Source organism: Scaptodrosophila lebanonensis, unplaced genomic scaffold (assembly GCF_003285725.1).
Source record: "Scaptodrosophila lebanonensis strain 11010-0011.00,11010-0021.00 unplaced genomic scaffold, SlebRS2 tig00000001-arrow-pilon, whole genome shotgun sequence".
In the NCBI taxonomy this organism is placed as follows: Eukaryota; Metazoa; Arthropoda; class Insecta; order Diptera; family Drosophilidae; genus Scaptodrosophila; species Scaptodrosophila lebanonensis.
Genome location: NW_022060529.1, coordinates 16,462,263 through 16,478,931, shown reverse-complemented (window position 1 = coordinate 16,478,931; position 16,669 = coordinate 16,462,263). Strand labels below are relative to the sequence as shown.

The 16,669-nt window shown below is 38.8% G+C and overlaps 2 protein-coding genes across 4 annotated transcripts; both read right to left on the bottom strand.

Annotated features, from left to right (window-relative positions):
* Window positions 1–838: 838 nt before the first annotated feature.
* LOC115629448 lies at window positions 839–13,604 on the bottom strand. Of its 3 annotated transcripts, none has more exons than XM_030525915.1 (6): window positions 12,341–13,604; window positions 6,796–7,671; window positions 6,265–6,381; window positions 4,325–4,761; window positions 3,355–3,933; window positions 839–1,890 (listed from the first exon to the last, which is right to left on the bottom strand). In XM_030525915.1, the coding sequence occupies exons 1-6, from the start codon at window positions 13,341–13,343 to the stop codon at window positions 1,303–1,305; spliced, it is 3,600 nt and encodes a 1,199-aa protein (XP_030381775.1). In that variant the 5' UTR covers window positions 13,344–13,604; the 3' UTR covers window positions 839–1,302. The 3 variants fall into 3 exon arrangements, with proteins under 3 accessions (XP_030381775.1, XP_030381789.1, XP_030381782.1); XM_030525929.1 differs by lacking the exon at window positions 12,341–13,604 and adding an exon at window positions 7,743–7,798; XM_030525922.1 differs by lacking the exon at window positions 6,265–6,381 and having other exon boundaries at window positions 12,341–13,598.
* Window positions 13,605–13,962: 358 nt separating this feature from the next.
* On the bottom strand, window positions 13,963–15,660 carry LOC115626731 (NADH dehydrogenase [ubiquinone] 1 alpha subcomplex subunit 9, mitochondrial). Its single transcript, XM_030522180.1, has 4 exons — window positions 15,504–15,660; window positions 14,959–15,403; window positions 14,532–14,897; window positions 13,963–14,477 (listed from the first exon to the last, which is right to left on the bottom strand). Exons 1-4 carry the CDS (start codon window positions 15,541–15,543, stop codon window positions 14,078–14,080), a joined length of 1,251 nt encoding a protein of 416 aa, XP_030378040.1. The 5' UTR covers window positions 15,544–15,660; the 3' UTR covers window positions 13,963–14,077.
* Window positions 15,661–16,669: the final 1,009 nt, after the last annotated feature.

Genomic DNA, 16,669 nt, shown 5'->3' with positions numbered 1-16,669 from the left:
TGAAAATTTTGATTGATCTCAATTATTTTGTTGATACTTTTAAATAAAGACAGTTAACTCGTATCAACGTACTTCATAACTAAACTGGTGTATCTTTTTAGTGGAAACAATACTTTGTGATTTCTTTCTCAATTGTTGTGGCTTTGTAAATCCTTTTGTTTAATCGTGGCATGGCGCCTTTCATGCCCTTTTTACGATAACATCGTAACCAAGCATAGCTCTTATTTCAACATTTTCTCTAAATTCCACATGTTGTAATATGTAATTCAAAATCAAAAATGAAATGAATGAATTCTAACATACAAATTTGCAAATAAACAGCTGATAGGAGAAATAACATCTGATTATTCATTCGAAAGGGGATCAAGGTTGGCTTTCTAATGCGATAGCCCTTTTTTACAAATATTTACAACTCAAGCTATCATTTTTCATATGATTTATTTATTAAGTAATAGTGACTAAACACTTAGGTGATTAACACAGTTTGAAAACAAATACAATCTAATTTTTCTTTAAAAACAATACTTTATGTGATTTCTTTTTGAATTATTTCGTAAATTGTTTTGTTTCTTCGTTTTTTGTGACATTGCGAATTTTATGTCCTTTTCATTCATCATGCACAGCTCTTTTTTTGACTCTCGATTGAACACCTGTCTGAATTCTAGGTGTTTTATTATGCAATTCAAAATCAAAACAAAAATGAATCATTCTAACAAATAATGTTGCAAATAAACAGTTGATAGAAAAAATAACATCTGATTATTTATTCGAAAAGGGATCAAGGTTGGCATTGAAATGCGATAGCCCTTTTGTACAACTATCTGTATAAACAAGTTCGTTAGCGGTTTCCATATCATTTCTTTATTTAGTAATAGTGACTAAACACTTATCTGATTAACACAGTGTAAAACCAATACGAGTCCGAATGGGAGGGAATGCAAAAATGGGGGGGCCAAGAATTGACGACAACGCAACATTTGGCGTTTTGTGCATTATGCTTCACCATTCCAACTAACTTAGCTCTAGTGCAATAATTCATCGTATTGTTTAATTAATTATTATATAAAATGAGACGAACGATCGCCAAGTGATCGTTGCTGACTTTGATTTTATGCTATAGACAGCCACTTAAAGATGACTGCCGGATTAAGTGAGAACGTGCCATTTAATTACAACTACTATTGAGCCTTTGTGTAGACATCGAGAGCTGAAGATTGAAAAATATACGTGGTAAGATAGACATAAATAGTTGACTAATTGTATATAATTGTATATTGCCAGCTGATAAGCCAGTAGCTCGGGCTATTCCTTGGCTCCATTCGAATTTTCCGACTTGTCGGCCGACAATTGGGCGGTGGGTGCTACATTAGCATTCGATAACGGAGGCGGCGAGGGCGTGCGCAGGGCTCGTTCAAAATCTGCCACCAGATCATCATCATTATCATCATCACCTTCAGTAGACCGCAGCTGTTCCATTGCTTGCCAATTATCCAAGGTACTGGCCACATCGAATTGCGAACCCAAGGACTCGCCGGTCACATCGACCAGACGCGTGCGCAAACGTTGCGAGATTTGCTCCAACTCATTAAATTTACGCTTTATGGCCTGACCGATCTGCAAATGTGTTAACTCCAATGATTGCTCAAACTGCTCTATATCCGTGTCCAGCGTTGGTGTAGTGCCTGGCAAGGGAAGTGGCAGGACATGCGCTTCCAAGCCCCCAGTTACGCGCCCACTGAAGTCGACAATGTTATGCCAACCACTGGGCAAGGGCTTCTGACTCAGATTCAAGGCCGCAAATCCAATAATGGCATCCTCCAAGGGCGTAGGCGTGGCCGCACCATTAACCGATGCCTTTTTCCACAACTTCAGAATAAATAGTTTTTGTTGCTGCAAGAAATAATGCACTATGAGAAAACATCAAGAGGAAAATGGAGCGAGCAGATTTGGCAATCTGTAGAGCATATCTAAACTCCTTTCTTTTTTTTCAGACTTTTTTCCGTTTCCGAATTTAATCAGATTCTGTTGAATTGAAATTTGCTGCAAAATCGTTGAATTCTGCAAAACTATTGAGGTGTTAGCTTTAAGGAGTTTTTCTATTTATATTCCACATAGTCGAACTCGGAAACGGAAATAGGCTTTTTTATTTAATTTAAAAAAGGGATTAAAGAGTAAAAATGCCTACAAAATCACAAAAAATGTCTAATAAGGAATCCCATCCGCTCGGAATGATTTTATTAAAATAAGGAATATACAAAATACTTGCAAAAAATAACAAAAAAATACAATGTTGAGGATTAAAAATGCTTGCAAAATAATGTGAAACAAATTTACAATAAAAAACAAATAACAAGAAAAATTTGTAATAAATAAATAAAATTGTGAAATATAATAAAATTGGATTTTCCGACACGGTAGGAAAAGATTTTTTAACCAGTCCGGCAATCTCAAAGAAAAACCCTGAATTATTTGAAAACAGATCAAGTGCCTAGGACATCAGAGCATCTTTCTAATTGGAACCGACGAAATCAAGCCACCATATCTTGTGACTCATAAAGCTTTCTATAATATATATGTATATAGATGAAAAAGATTATCCTGACCTCCAAACTGATTGGTAATCAACGCACAACCTTCCTTTCACGGTATTAGAAAATTGGAACTTCAATTAGGCGAAAACGGGCTCCAACGTTTGTGTACTCTAAGAAAGAATAAAAAATAATCTGCCGTTTTATTGGGGCTCCTTTTTGACCAAATACATCATTTTATTTTCATAGCTAGATGATATCTTTCATTGATGGTTTGAAGATCGATAAAGCAAACCAACTATTGGTCAAACAATTTCATGCGGCGATTAAAATGTTTATAATGCGAACATTTTGCATCTTCAAACAAATATTCCCTCAAAGTAAATTAAGTTTTTCGTTTTAGAATGTTTTAGAATACTTTACTTTAACTGAGATTATCTTTTGACCCTCAAGTTTCCAAAAACCTCCTGATAAGACGGATAAAACAAAGAATTCAGTATTCAAGTTATCGCTTCCCCTCACCACAGCTAACATACTTATATATTATAACTAGTATTAGTATATTGATAAATCAAAGGTATTGTTGCATTAAGCAAAATATGGTTGGAATCTTTAAGAAACAAACAAATAAATATATAAAACATAAGTTAAATACGAGGATAACCCCGTGAGTACACAAACTAGCACGATGAACAGCATTACTCGATATATTACCAATTGGTAATAATTGCTTTCAACTTGGATTTCTGTTGACTTTGGTAGAAAGACTGATTATGGCTTATCGTTATTGTTCTTTTCTTACTATTTGAACTCTTCGCATACGTACATTGCTTAAATAGTCCGCAGTGACGGTCACTTCGAGCTTGCATCGCCATTGGGGCGTGGTAGATCGCTCCACGATGGGCGTGGCATATACTAATCCCTCGTGCGACTTGTAAGTGGGCGCACTGCAGCTCACGGCCTGAAAGGTTACATACGTATTGGGCGGTTCGTTGGGGACAAAGCGTTTAGCAGCCGCCTGACGCTTGGCCTGCTTCTTGGACTTGCCATAGCCCGGATTGAGGGGCAAGCCGGCGGCGCCTACAATGTGTAGTGCAAATTTAAAGTGACTTGTCTGCGGTGCGGAAGCCACTGCGTGTGGTGCGTGCGTTGATGGTGGTGGTGGCGGTGGCGCACTCAATGCGTTTTGTAGCATGTCCAGCAGATCAGCGGTTCGACGCAATGGCACCTCCTGGCTATCATTATCCAGCGGCGGAGCAGTTACTGTGGCGACCTCCCGCTGCTGTCTGAGCTCATCAATCTGGGCCTGACTGCCCACAGCCAACAAACACTTGAGTTCACCCAATTGTGCTTGCGTTTGGGGATGCAGAATAGGTGCCCAGCCGTCGAAGGAAATCACTGGTAGCTGCAGGAAAAAGGAAAACAACCAGATGAACAATGTGGTATTTATTTAAATTATCACGATTTAATAACAATAAAATAGTTGCATGCTACTATTTAATTATTCATGCAATATTAACTTTGAAGTATTCTGCATTAATGAATTTTGACATAGGGTCTGTTTTAATGCTTTTTATTATTATCATCCATCGCTGTTTATAAATAAACAAAGCAGACAGAGTCGGGCCGAGGTGGCTTTTCTGGGGCTTATCTGGTATTTCAAAGTCAACTTTTATTAAATTTAGAATCTTTAGTCAACTTTTATTAAATTTAGGATCTTTAGGTTATCTGCTCAAGAGCATAGTTAATTTCTTAAGAAAGGTTTTGAGCTACCTTATATTTATATTTAAACTCACCTTGCCCTTGCAGAGATGATTGGTAATACTCGCATCGCGGTAGGCGATAAAAAACTGATGAAGGGGAAGGCGCACCAGACCGCCCATTGGTCGCAATTCCAAGGTCAACTGTTGCCGTTCGACACTCTGCAGAAACTTCTCATCGTTGATGATGGCGAACTGCTCCTTCAGCTGAAAAGCGCCTTGGTTGTTGGCCGGGACCACAAGGGGCTGTGACTGCCAGAAGGACTGCACACTGAGCTCCACACAGGAGGCAGCATCTGACGCCGATAACTGACGGGTCTCATCCACACAGATATACCCACGCAGCAGGCGAACCTTGCTCGTCTCAGCCATGAAATTCACAGTTTCCACCGATGGTCGATTTTGATTTGTATTTGAATTATCCGATGTTAATATCTTGTTGTTATTATTGTTAGTAGTACTTTCGATATTGCCTGCAATGGGAAATGTCGTTCTTAATAAGAATCGGCTAGAGCGGGAACTCAATACATGTTTCTGAATGTATGTATATGTATATATTTCAAGGCATTAAGTGCAACTTGAACCCCCCATTTGATATGTATGTATGTATATATGATTATCAAATTAAACAGCCAACTGATAAGCGTTTAAGCTGAACTTGTCGCCAGACAAGACAAGCGTTAAGAAATAATGGGGGCAATCGGTGAATGCCATCCGTGCTCATCGTCTGCGAATGGAGATAGTGCGTAACATCGGGCATTCACATTTGTAGACACGACGCCACCGCATGAACATGTCTGTAGTATTACTTGCTCAGACTTCTGGCTGTTTTTGGTCTCAGAGACCTAAAAATATCGCTGTTAATTCAGAAAATCTATGTGTAGTCCGACTTTAAAATAAACTACAGGAACCATAAATGAAGCTGCGTGGAAGAGTTCCTATGTACATTATTACTTATGTATGTGTACGTAAACAATTTTCGGAACGTTCTTAAGAACAGACAACACTTTCTGCTCATTCAAGTGATTTGATAAATTAGTAAACCAAAAACTCTTTTTAATATCTTCAACAGGCATCAATTATTGTGCGCCTTTTTTAAAATTTTAAAACAATAAGCTACATAAGCCTTCCAAACTCTTGAAGATTTCGAAAATCAGAAAAAGTTATCAACAACATGTTCCGTAAATTTAAAGCTACATAAAAAGACTTAAATATAGATAATCCAACAAAAAAAATAAACCAAAATTAAATCTACTCTCGTTTTGTTTTTATAAATCTCAATATATTTAAAGAAACTACAAATTCGAATCCTAAAAAAGTCATTTTAATAACAGATTCGCGCAAACCCATTTACATCGAAATAAACATTAATATCGACGTCGATTTGGCTTAGTTGGATGAAATTAAGCACAGTATGTGAAATTATTTTGAGCAATTTACTCTTTTTTGAGAGTTCGAACATTTTTACGAACTTTGGAGATATAGGGAGAGCTTTAAATAGAAAATTTGCGAACTATTAATCAATTTGCCAATATGTGTTTAAAGTTATTTCACTTAAAACTAAGAAAACTTTAAAGAACCTTGCCAAGCATACTCAGTTTGAATGAAATGTATTTAAAAAAATAAATTATTATATCGTTTAATAAAAAAAACTCTATGTTACGTATATTCCAACAATCAGAGATCTGACTTAAGTAAAAAAACATCGTTTATGAAACTTTTGCTAATCTCATCCACAATTCAGGTCCCTCTGCTAACTTTGATTGATTCCCATATTCCTACGATTATAGCTCCTTAATGAATGTTGTTTTTATAGATAGAAAAGTTTACTATCTTATATAATTTCATACCACTTCTGAGTTTTCAGCTAAAGTTTTATCTAATTCCTTTTTCGCAATCAAATAATTAGGCAAGCTAATCGTTTTAATGCCAAACAAATACGTACAAAATGAATAATATTTTAATTAAATAGGCACCTTGGTATTTATGTATAGATTTAAAATTTTTCATCCGCAACTCAGGACCCACTGCAAAGGCTTCGTTTACAGCTAGCTTCGATTGAAATTCTTGCGAGTGTTCACTAACTGGACCCACTATGCAGCAGCATCAGGTTAAAAATAGAATGAAAAGTGAATAAATGTAAAATATTGCTAAGCTGTCGCAGAAAACAATAACGTGTGTGCATATGTATGTATGTATGTACGTAGTAAGGTAGAATAATAAAGGAAGAGGAAGCAAAATAAAACATTGGAGCTCGTTTGCAAGTAAACTGAAAAGTTTTATTTTCTTCAACATGGGCAGCACTTTTATAACGGCAACCAATAGTGATAGTAGTAGTTGTAGACAAAACCAAGTGTCAAAATGAATGACGGCAATATTCAATAGCGGCAAAATGTCAACGGCTGTGTGCATGTTGTTGTTGTTGTGCATGTCGTTGTTTTTGTATGACTGTAGGGGTTGTTGTTGTTGTTGGTTGCACCCGCGCGAGCTTAGTCATATATATTCACCTGCAGCATGGGCGCCATTTATGTTGTTGCCATTACTGTTGTTGTTATTATTATTATTATTGGTGCTGTTGTTGTTGTTAGCAGCCTGCTGCTCATCGTCAACATGACCGTTAGCCACACTCTTAACTCGTTTAGCATCCGAACGCAAACTGATCTTCAAATAGAGGCTGGCCAAATGGACGCCCCTACGTTGGATTACAATGCATTTACACTGCTCCAGCAGCGATGCCTTGTAGAGCTCAACCAAATGGAGGCGGCCCATGCCCAGCATTTCGTTAAGACAGGTTCCCGGTTCACGCCACCAGACGGTGAAATCAATATGGCCCGAAATTTCTCCATCCTCGGATTGCGGCAGATGCACGTCACGCTGCGCCATTTGTCCGAAGCGGGTGCACTGCGTCAGGCTCTGGAATTTCTCAGACTCGAATTGCATGATATGGAACATATCGTAGCGCTCCACCTGCTTGATCAGATCATGGGACAACTGGCATTCCACGGTGAAAATGGGTCGAACCTCGCTTTGCTGTAGTTCCATGCGTTTTGTACCCTCGGCCTGCAATGTCAACGCCTCCATATCCAATTGAATTGAATTGACAGTCTTGAAGAGCTCCTCAATTCCAGGGATGGCGCCACTGTCAAGCTGTTCTATCCCTACAGCACCGGGCCATAGCTCATTGGCAACGTCATCGAGCTGCTGGCGTTGCTGCTGCTTGATCTTTAGCTGTTCGAGCGGCTCAGCGGTGGCAAACAGTGCTGCCAAGCCGGCATCCAATTTTTTCATTGCCTCCATTATCTCGGCAGATTTACCAGCGGGACGAACCTTAGATGAACTGGACTTGCACTTCTGGCTGTTATTGTTGTTTGGTTGTTTTTCTCCTGCAAGAAAGTTATACATTAATTATCATGTGCTATTCCTCTCTCACACGTGTATGTGAAAAATAATTTACAAGCAAAGCAAGAGCTCTTCACGACCCACAAAGTGATCCGCGCTCCACAACGTGGACTTTTGAATTGACAGCAAACGGAATGAGCACAACGTTTTGTTAATGCTCGTGGTAAAAAATAGGAAGGTACGAAATTTAAAAATTCATCTTTTTTGCTCTCACTGCGAAGGTACGTCATGTATGATTCGCGTAGGCCACGTATGTACTAGCGAATAAGTGAGTGAAAATTTTTCGTGCTCTGCCCATCTGTGCCTCGCATTTGATTTTTTTTGTATTACTGTGGAACCCAGTAGCTGCTTATGACTCGCGAAATTTTAAATAAGCTACTTAACGGTTTTCCGTAGAAGGAACTACCAAATAGTTTATATTCTAACCAAATTATAGCTTACAAATAGTGACACTTTATAATTTAACTGCCTGCAAAATTGCACATAGCACTCAAGTTGCAATGCAAATTTTGTGGTACGTCACAAAGCATTATGTGGCGTTAGGCAGAGAGAACACGCGTTACTGTGCAATGTCAAACTTCTATCTTCTTTATACCATTGCTCTCAGGCACATGATCGCACTCTCGCTCTACTCACACACTCCCCTCGTTCTCACGCTCTCTTGACAATTTTGCTGTTCTTCTTGCTCTTGATTTTGCAGAATAAGCAAAAAAGAGTGGAAATTTTTGCCTATGTATATTGCACGACCTTCTAAAAGTTCAACGACAAAAAAACGCCGCAAAATATTGCATCCGGGTATTCCCAGATAAATTGGCGAAAGCCAAGCCAAACTATTTTTCTTTACATTTCTGCTGTTTTCAGTCATTATAATGTCAAAAGGCTATCTGTGAAATAAAATTTCAGTTTCTTTTTAACTAGCAACAAGATCGTACAGAATTGATTATATAGGCAAAATAATTGAGTTGATAAGGCATGGCTACATTACGTAATACCCAGACGTAACTGGTCAGTGCCCGATTGCTGCAAAGTCCGACTGGATTACGCCTCTCAGTTTCCAACAACAAAAGCTTTAGTCAAAACCCATACAAAGGCGCATTGCATTAATCTCGAAAACACAACACGCTGTGCAAATGAACGCCAGACTAGAATAAAGACTAGCTCAGACCCATATGCCGGCTATGGTGATGCCTCTTTTGACGTGAGGAGCTTATCAAGGCTGCACCACTGACAAACATACATATGTACATATATGTATACATTATATGCACTTATGTATGTATACGTAGCATACATACATATGTACATGCATACATATACTGGCTGGCTTATCGATTTCAGCCGCCGCAACAAAGTAGCACCCAAGTAAGTAAGGGGCCACAAAAAAGTATTCACGTGTTTTACGTTTCCCTTTTGAGCTCGTACGTACATACATATGTACATAAGTATGTATGTATGTAGTTAAAACAAACACAGTGGCGTATTTAGGGGATCACAAAAAACCCTTGCCAACATGCTACCCACATACATACATATATATGTACATCTAAATAAACATCCACAATACTTTTTATAATCGAAAAAAATACATTTACATATGTACTATATGTATGTACATATGTACATACATAAATATGAATGTAAGGGGTTTTTACCTCCCTACTCTTACAGCCATTAAGCTAAAATAAAAGAAAAATTTAGCCTTGTTTGTCGAAAAGTATGGCTATTATATAAATTCTGTCGCATCTAATTCTGCCTTTTACACACACTACAAACTTTCCGGAATACCCTATTACCTTTGCGTATTGGGTATAAAAAAAAAAAAGAACAGCTCTGGCACGCCACTGCATGTACATACACATATACATACATACACCGATGTGTATATAGTTCAATGCGCAGCTGAATCATACTATATACATACATACATACATATGTAGTAGTTGTTGCTGGCACAGCAACAAATCCACGATAAGCGTGTCTTGTCAGAGTGTGCCAAATTGAAGGCCAATGGCAGAGAATCCGCGCCGGCAACAATCAACTTGCAAAACGAAACGAATTCTGTCGAGGAGCAAAGAACACACAAAACATGGAATTTTACACACACCCAAAGCATAAGAAATGAGATAAAGCCATATGTGTTTGTTCTTTTTTCTATACAGGAGCGTATTTTCGAAAGAAGGGGACACAGCTTAAGGCCTGAACGAAGAACACAAAACAGGAATATTTTATAGTAAAGCTTACTATTAAAAGTTATGCTTATGCATATACATACTTATATGTATGTATGTACATGAAACATAAATATAAAATTAACAAAACAATGATCTTCAATTTCTAAAACCGTCTTGAGTTGCAGAACTTAAAAAGATTTTATTATTCGTATTTTAGATTTACTAATCAAAGGAGTTCAAATCAGATTTTACTGTACAAGTATGAACAATTTAATATTTAGTGTAGTAGTGCTTTTTAAAATTAATTAACGGCAATTAATGCAGCATTGCTTAACTCTAATTATTAAAATCCAACACAACACAATTATACAGTTAAAAAAGTTTCGAAAATTTTTAAATAAATTTTAAGTGAAGTGTAGCCAGAACTATTACGATTTTCCTGCTCTGAAATTCAGTAAGATATCCGTAAGATTCAATTCAATTCCAACCTTTCAAGTGCATCAAAAAATTAAGTTATTGATTTAAATGTCTTTTAATATCTGAAAACCCAACATCGAATCACAAAATCTGAACTGAAATTAAGAGTATTTGATTTGGCATCTATTCAATGAAAAACAGAGTTTTCTTGCCGAAGAATGGACGCAAAAAATCCCAAACCTGCCTACTTTATCAAAGGAAGATGTTTCAGAAGAAGCAGCTGCTCCTACAGTAAGAACCGAAAAATTGAAAATAATGAAGCAAACGAAACGACCAGTGATAAATAAACAAATGTAACGGTTCATTAAATTCAAATATAAATTATTTCAATCAATATCTCATCATTTTATTCGGAAATAAACTTGTTCAAATCTTCTCTTCTCACAAAGTAGTATATGGTTTTCTTCCTCGGTACCGCAGAATCTGTCGATATCGCTTTTGAATGATAGCAAGTCATGGTTTTGGAACAAAATGTTGTGGAGAAAGTGAAAAACGTGTGAATATTTCGGTCATTTGTTTGTATACCCATTTCCTTCAGGCTACGAAACCTTTCTTTAAAGAGCTTAAAGCATTTCTAAAGATTTTTTGTAATCCCCCTTCGTATTTAAGGCGCTTATTAGCATCCATATAAAAAAATTTAAAGTAGATACAGCAGTCCAATTGCTTGTCAGTTTGTTTATAAAGAAAACAAACAGCCATTTAGTTAATTCATCACTAACATGCTTTTTTCGTGAAATATTCAAAAAAATGCTTGATAATAGTTTCATATTTCACCAGCTGTGAAACATCTTCGCTTTATTATTTTAAAAAGCCCCTTCCTATTTCTATAGTTTTTTTGCTCTGCTTGTTAAAAAAGGATTAATGGGTGGCTTAAGTTTCCACTGAAAATCGCACAATACCGTAAAATTCAGCAAATTTGCATAACAATGGTAAAATAGGAATATGTACATATAAAAACGAGAATAGAAGAGAGCATGTATACCCATACATACATAGGTACATATTATCTTATATCATTTATTTAAGTGTATGAGGGATGGGCACGTGTAGTGCATAATTCAATATTTAATGTTCTATGGTTTCCATTCGCTTTTGCTTTCGTAATGGAAAGTTTTTACTGTTTTTGTGGGAGCTACATAATTTATAGCAATTGATTGGCAACGACCAGGCTAGGTGTCTATATTTAGACTTTAGAATGCTTTATTATTTTATTTTGGCATAAATGCCAAAACTGCAGGCGTGTGTGGCTTCAATTTTGTTTGACCAGCCACTTGGCAAAACAAACAGAGATACGCGATTACGTAAGAACCAACAAACAGGCAATAAACTTAGGAAAATGTTTATAAATAAAAAAATGAAAAATGCCGCTACAAACAAAAATAAACATACTCGAGCGTCAACTGAGAACGGAAGCAACGAACCCGGCAGTGGAACAATCGACTAAATACCAAGAGAGCGCGAGTGAGAGCAAGTGCAAGAGAGTCAGAGTTAGAGAAGTGTCAGAATGTGATCTCAAGAGAGCACAAATAAGCTTTTGAAAAATAAAAGAAAAGAGCATGAGAACGGACTAAGGGTGTTCATGATTTCAGTTGAAGAACAGATTTTCATCAAATTAAAAAAACAATGAAAGAACTCTGAACAACCGCTTTGGACTTGTGTTTAAGACTAGATAAGATAAATGAGCAGATCTTGGGCATAGCAGCCACAAATAGCATTAAAGACTGCGTTTTTTAACTGGCTGTGAACGGTTCAAGTATGTACCATTATAATATGATTCCAGAAACTTTAGTTTCTTATTGAAATTAGAGATTTTTGTTTATAAATTTGTCTGAAGAGATATTTCCTATTTAACAAAAATGACTAAAAATGCGATTCAAATTATTGCCCCCAAGCATGGGACAATGCAGGATCTGTATGGAGAAGCTCTGAACAGCTTTTACCGACACAAACAAACTCAAATCCTTTAACAGAAATGAGGAATACCCTTTGGTTGGGTAACACTCACCTGCAATACGTTGTCCCGGCTGCTGCTGTTGCCGTTTCTGCTTTGTGTTGTTGTTGTGATGGTTGCTGGAGTTGTTGGCAGGAAGATAACCACCTCCTCCGGTCAACTGCTCCTGCAACAGCGCAGCCGGCATTTTGAGATGAGAGGATGAGGACAGCTCTGACGACGATGTTGTTGTTGTTGTTGGGGGGGTCACGACGCAGGGTGCGTTGGCGGCAAATAGCATTCTGAAGCGCAGTTGAATCTCACCGACTTTCAGCTGCTGTTGCTGTTGCACTTTACCAGACGCGGCACCGCTCTCGACGTGACGATATAAAGCATAAATTTTTGTTTTATACTCGAAATTGCAACCGTTAACGTAGTTGGCCGCGTACTTCCGCAGCAGTGGCGTTGGCAGCGGCAGACGTGTCTGGCCGAGTGGGTTAACGGGCGGCCGTGGGTGTGTGTGTGGGAGGGTGTGCTCGTGGTCGTTGACGTCGTCCCGATGGCTGCTGCTGCTGCAAAAACCACTCGCGACAATTTCTATCGGCGGACACTCGCACAAATAGTCTAAGAATAGAGCGAGGCTGCTGCGCACGCTATATCGTAACTTATTATTGGTATGATGATGATGTTGATGACGCTGTTGTTGTTGTTGTTGCTGCTGCTGTTGTTCACTTGACCTTTGCTTTTGGTTTTTACGTTTGACCTCGCTATGGTCTTTGGGGGTGGTGATGCCGCCACAGCTGATGCTAACACTGCCTGCTGTTTCTCGCTGCTCACCCCACCAGATGATTTGTGCTTTAAAACCACCCGCCTTCGCGCTTGAATTTTTATACAGGGAGGCTGCGCCTGACGCTTGCGCTTTGATCGATTTATCTGTTATGAAATTAATGCGGCTCACTTCAATTTCTAAATATGCCAGCGGAGTCGTTGAGTCCTCTGATATATGGGCTACGGATGCTGCTGCTTCTGCTTGCTTTCTATACACATTCGGTGGTAAAGTATATTCCACTGCTTTCATAATTATGCACTTGCTGCCATTTTCGGGCTAGCGGCAAGGGCGCACCTCACACATGCACAAGCACACTCACAGACACAATGGCTTGCCTTTTCTTTTGCACAGATTTAAAAAATTAGGAGACTATTATATCCTTTAGTACAACCTGCACTGCCATCACTTAAAATATTATAATTTTTTGTAGTTATTTAAAACTTCGACTTCCACTCTTTTTCGCATGAAATCCCGCGGAAGAGTTATACTGCTGGCCGACTCGTTGCAGATTTAATACTAAATGTGTGACCGAAAACTGTAAAAGTTCTTCGATTTCCTCAGAGCTTACCAAGTTACCAGGTACCTTGAAATATTTTCCTGCGTGCTGCCATCTCGTCAAGAGATTCGCTTTGTTTTGATTATATGTGAATGTTTAGAACAGTTTCTGACCAAAAACACATATGGCAGCATTGCTGAATTCGTCAGTGTTGGTAAATTGCAAAAAGGACATTTTTTAGTGCCCGCGCAGTTCCATTTAAAAAGTATTAATTTGTAAATTAAATGAGTTTGCGTTAAAATTCTCGATTTAAGCAATTATTGCTAACAATTTCAAACTTACACATAATTAAACGTTGCCCATTACCAATTATTGCATTTAACGATGCTTTCGTTATATTTCGTTTAATTTTAATATATTTAATTGATTACAGCACGCGCTTTAAGCAATTTTTACGAACAATTTCCAATTTACACGCAAACACACTTTATGCTTCGGCAAATAAACGTAGCTCCTCACGCGCTCCAATGACCTTTGGTGGATTTGGTGTCTCGAATTCACCCAATTCGGCATCGTAGTACAGCGCAGCACGATATGGACGCAGTTCCCATGGCACCTGGTCCTCCATGTTAGTCAGTTGCACGCCCAAGTCCTCCAGCGTTGGCACACCGGGTATCACCTTATCGGTGATCGCTTCGCGTTCAATGCGTTCCGGATGCAAGCCGCCAACGGGAGCACCTGGACATATCCAGTGGGTCAATTTAGCCTTTAGTAGGAAAGTGGGGTCCCAACGCATGTCATAACGCTGATAACCCCAACGTTTTTGATCCTTACGCATCAAGCGATGGAACCAATCAACCAATTCGCTGAGCTGATACCGTTTGGGTCTGCAAATAACAATAATTTTATGATCTGTCAAGCTAGAACAAAGTGTCACATACCCCACAGCCTGATAAACGCGACCTGCACTATCTGGCTCCTTGGCTGCATTAATAATAGCCTGAGCTACATCCGAAACAAAGACGGGTTGTTTCACCGTGTGTTCGCCCTTGCGCCACAGCGGCATGGAGCGGAACTGACGACGCCAAATATGTGCATAATAACGCAAGAATCGATCCTCTGATCCATATATATCAGCTGGACGAATAATCGTAGCATTTGGGAAAGCATCACGCACAGCCAGCTCGCCCTCGTACTTGCTCTTCAACCACTTACTTCCGCCCTTCACGTACAGCGCCTTCGGATTGGGCTCCACATTAAGCGATGACAGATGAATGAAGCGGTCGACACCAGCATCACGGCAAATGCTGCAGGAAAAAGGATGATTAGAGATCGGTAAAATACCCTTTATTAGTGCCAGCTACGTACCTGGCAATGCGTGCAGCTCCATTTACATTCACATCCTTGAATTTAAAGTTTTTCGTCTCGTAATCACGGCCCACGAGGTTAATTACTACATTCGAGTATTTGACAGCTTCACGAATGGAACGTGTGTCCTCTAGATTGTAGAAATGGAACAACACTTGGCCGAGATCACCGCAGACCTTCAGACGATTGATATCCGAGTCGTCACCACGGTAGGGCAGAATCATCTGTGTGCCAGATTTGCCTAACTTGTTGCACACATAGCGTCCAACGAAGCCGGAAGCACCGAAGACTGTGGCCACAATGCCATTAAAACTGCTCCTGCCACCTGTGCCCCGTTTCATCGCAGCGGGATTAGTGGTTCTTAATGGGCGGGGCGCATCCGCATCAGGCGCGGCAGCATAGCCACGCACGCACACCACTCCCACAACGCCACTGCTATGGTGCTCTATAAAAAACAAAGCGAAACAATAGCAAAATGTGCAAAGTGGACTTCATTATGTAATTTTTTCCACACTCAGTGTGCCAATTAATATCACGGAACGTACTTGCTAGCTGCATGTTCCTTGTTAGTATTATGGCAGCCATTTTGCACCGGCGCAGAACATCAACTAGCGTAAATTATGAATTAGTTATTTCTTTATGTATTCCACACAGATCTTAGGCTGGTGGTCGCGAGAATAAAAACACAGTAGCCAAAAAATGTATTAGGCCAGCTGTCAAAATCGCTGGGATGTCAACTTGACAAACGTCAGTGGAAGGAGTTGCCACACTAAAAAGAGTGCCGTCCACTTGCTATGCCTAAAGCGGCTATTTAAATCTTGATAAACTTATCTTATTGCATGTACTTGTTTTATCTTATGGCCCATTTATTTTAATCCACAAGGCTTAGCATTTTCCACTTATTTGCTGCTGCTTAGTCTAGTTTTATTAAATTCTTGTATTTATTTGCCTCTTGCTGACATCGCTCCACTTTTGTTACTGCGCAAAGAAACCAACCGCTTGAATTTTATCTAATGAGGGTAATAAAATTCATTATGCCATGCAAAATGTTATTTGCTGCAATAACGCATGCATTTTAATAAAAATACAATAGTTCGTGTTATATTGCCTACGCGGGCGAATCGTTATTTAAAAACCATTTTGAACCAATAACTTTACGCTTGTGTTAGAAGCGTAATCTGTTAAATACATATTTACATACATATACATATATCTTTATGTATTGATATTGATATATGTAGATCGCTAATAGCACTAAAAAAGGCCGTTTTTCTGTCATTAGGGTTCTCATAAATCACGAGTGCTCCTGGCAACAACACTAACAGGAGCATTAAATGGTGCGTGTATAAAACAATGACAACAACAGACAGATGATAGTGGCCACAGCAATTAAACAGAGATTAGGAAAAGCAAACAGAAAATTTCCACCCACACGCTCTCGCACGCATGTTTACCTGAACTTGCTCATGGGGCACGATAACACTGTCCAGGTCCCTTATTTGACGTTCTCTCTTTGTGTGACGTCACATGATGCACCGCAGAGTGGCCAAAATTTGTGAATTGTAACTTTTTAACTGCCCTGTCCAGTTTCACGGGCAGTTAAATTCAATAATGTCATAATTTGTTTTAAATATTTTTACGAACAACCTCGTTGTCATACAAATATTCCTTTTAAATCATATCGAGCAGCTGTGTGATTTGAAACGGTTGA

Bases quoted from the DNA above. Each gene is read 5' to 3' on its own strand.
- LOC115629448 (XM_030525915.1), bottom strand. From the start codon at position 13,343: ATGAAAGCAGTGGAATATACTTTACCACCGAATGTGTATAGAAAGCAA. The intron at 7,672-12,340 runs GTGAGTGTTACC...ACTTTCTTGCAG, and splicing joins GCCGGGACAACGTATTGCAG to GAGAAAAACAACCAAACAAC. The intron at 1,891-3,354 runs GTACGTATGCGA...TATTTCTTGCAG, and splicing joins CTGCGGACTATTTAAGCAAT to CAACAAAAACTATTTATTCT.
- LOC115626731 (XM_030522180.1), bottom strand. From the start codon at position 15,543: ATGGCTGCCATAATACTAACAAGGAACATGCAGCTAGCAA. The intron at 15,404-15,503 runs GTACGTTCCGTG...TGTTTTTTATAG, and splicing joins AAGGAACATGCAGCTAGCAA to AGCACCATAGCAGTGGCGTT. The intron at 14,478-14,531 runs GTATGTGACACT...TGTTATTTGCAG, and splicing joins CGCGTTTATCAGGCTGTGGG to ACCCAAACGGTATCAGCTCA.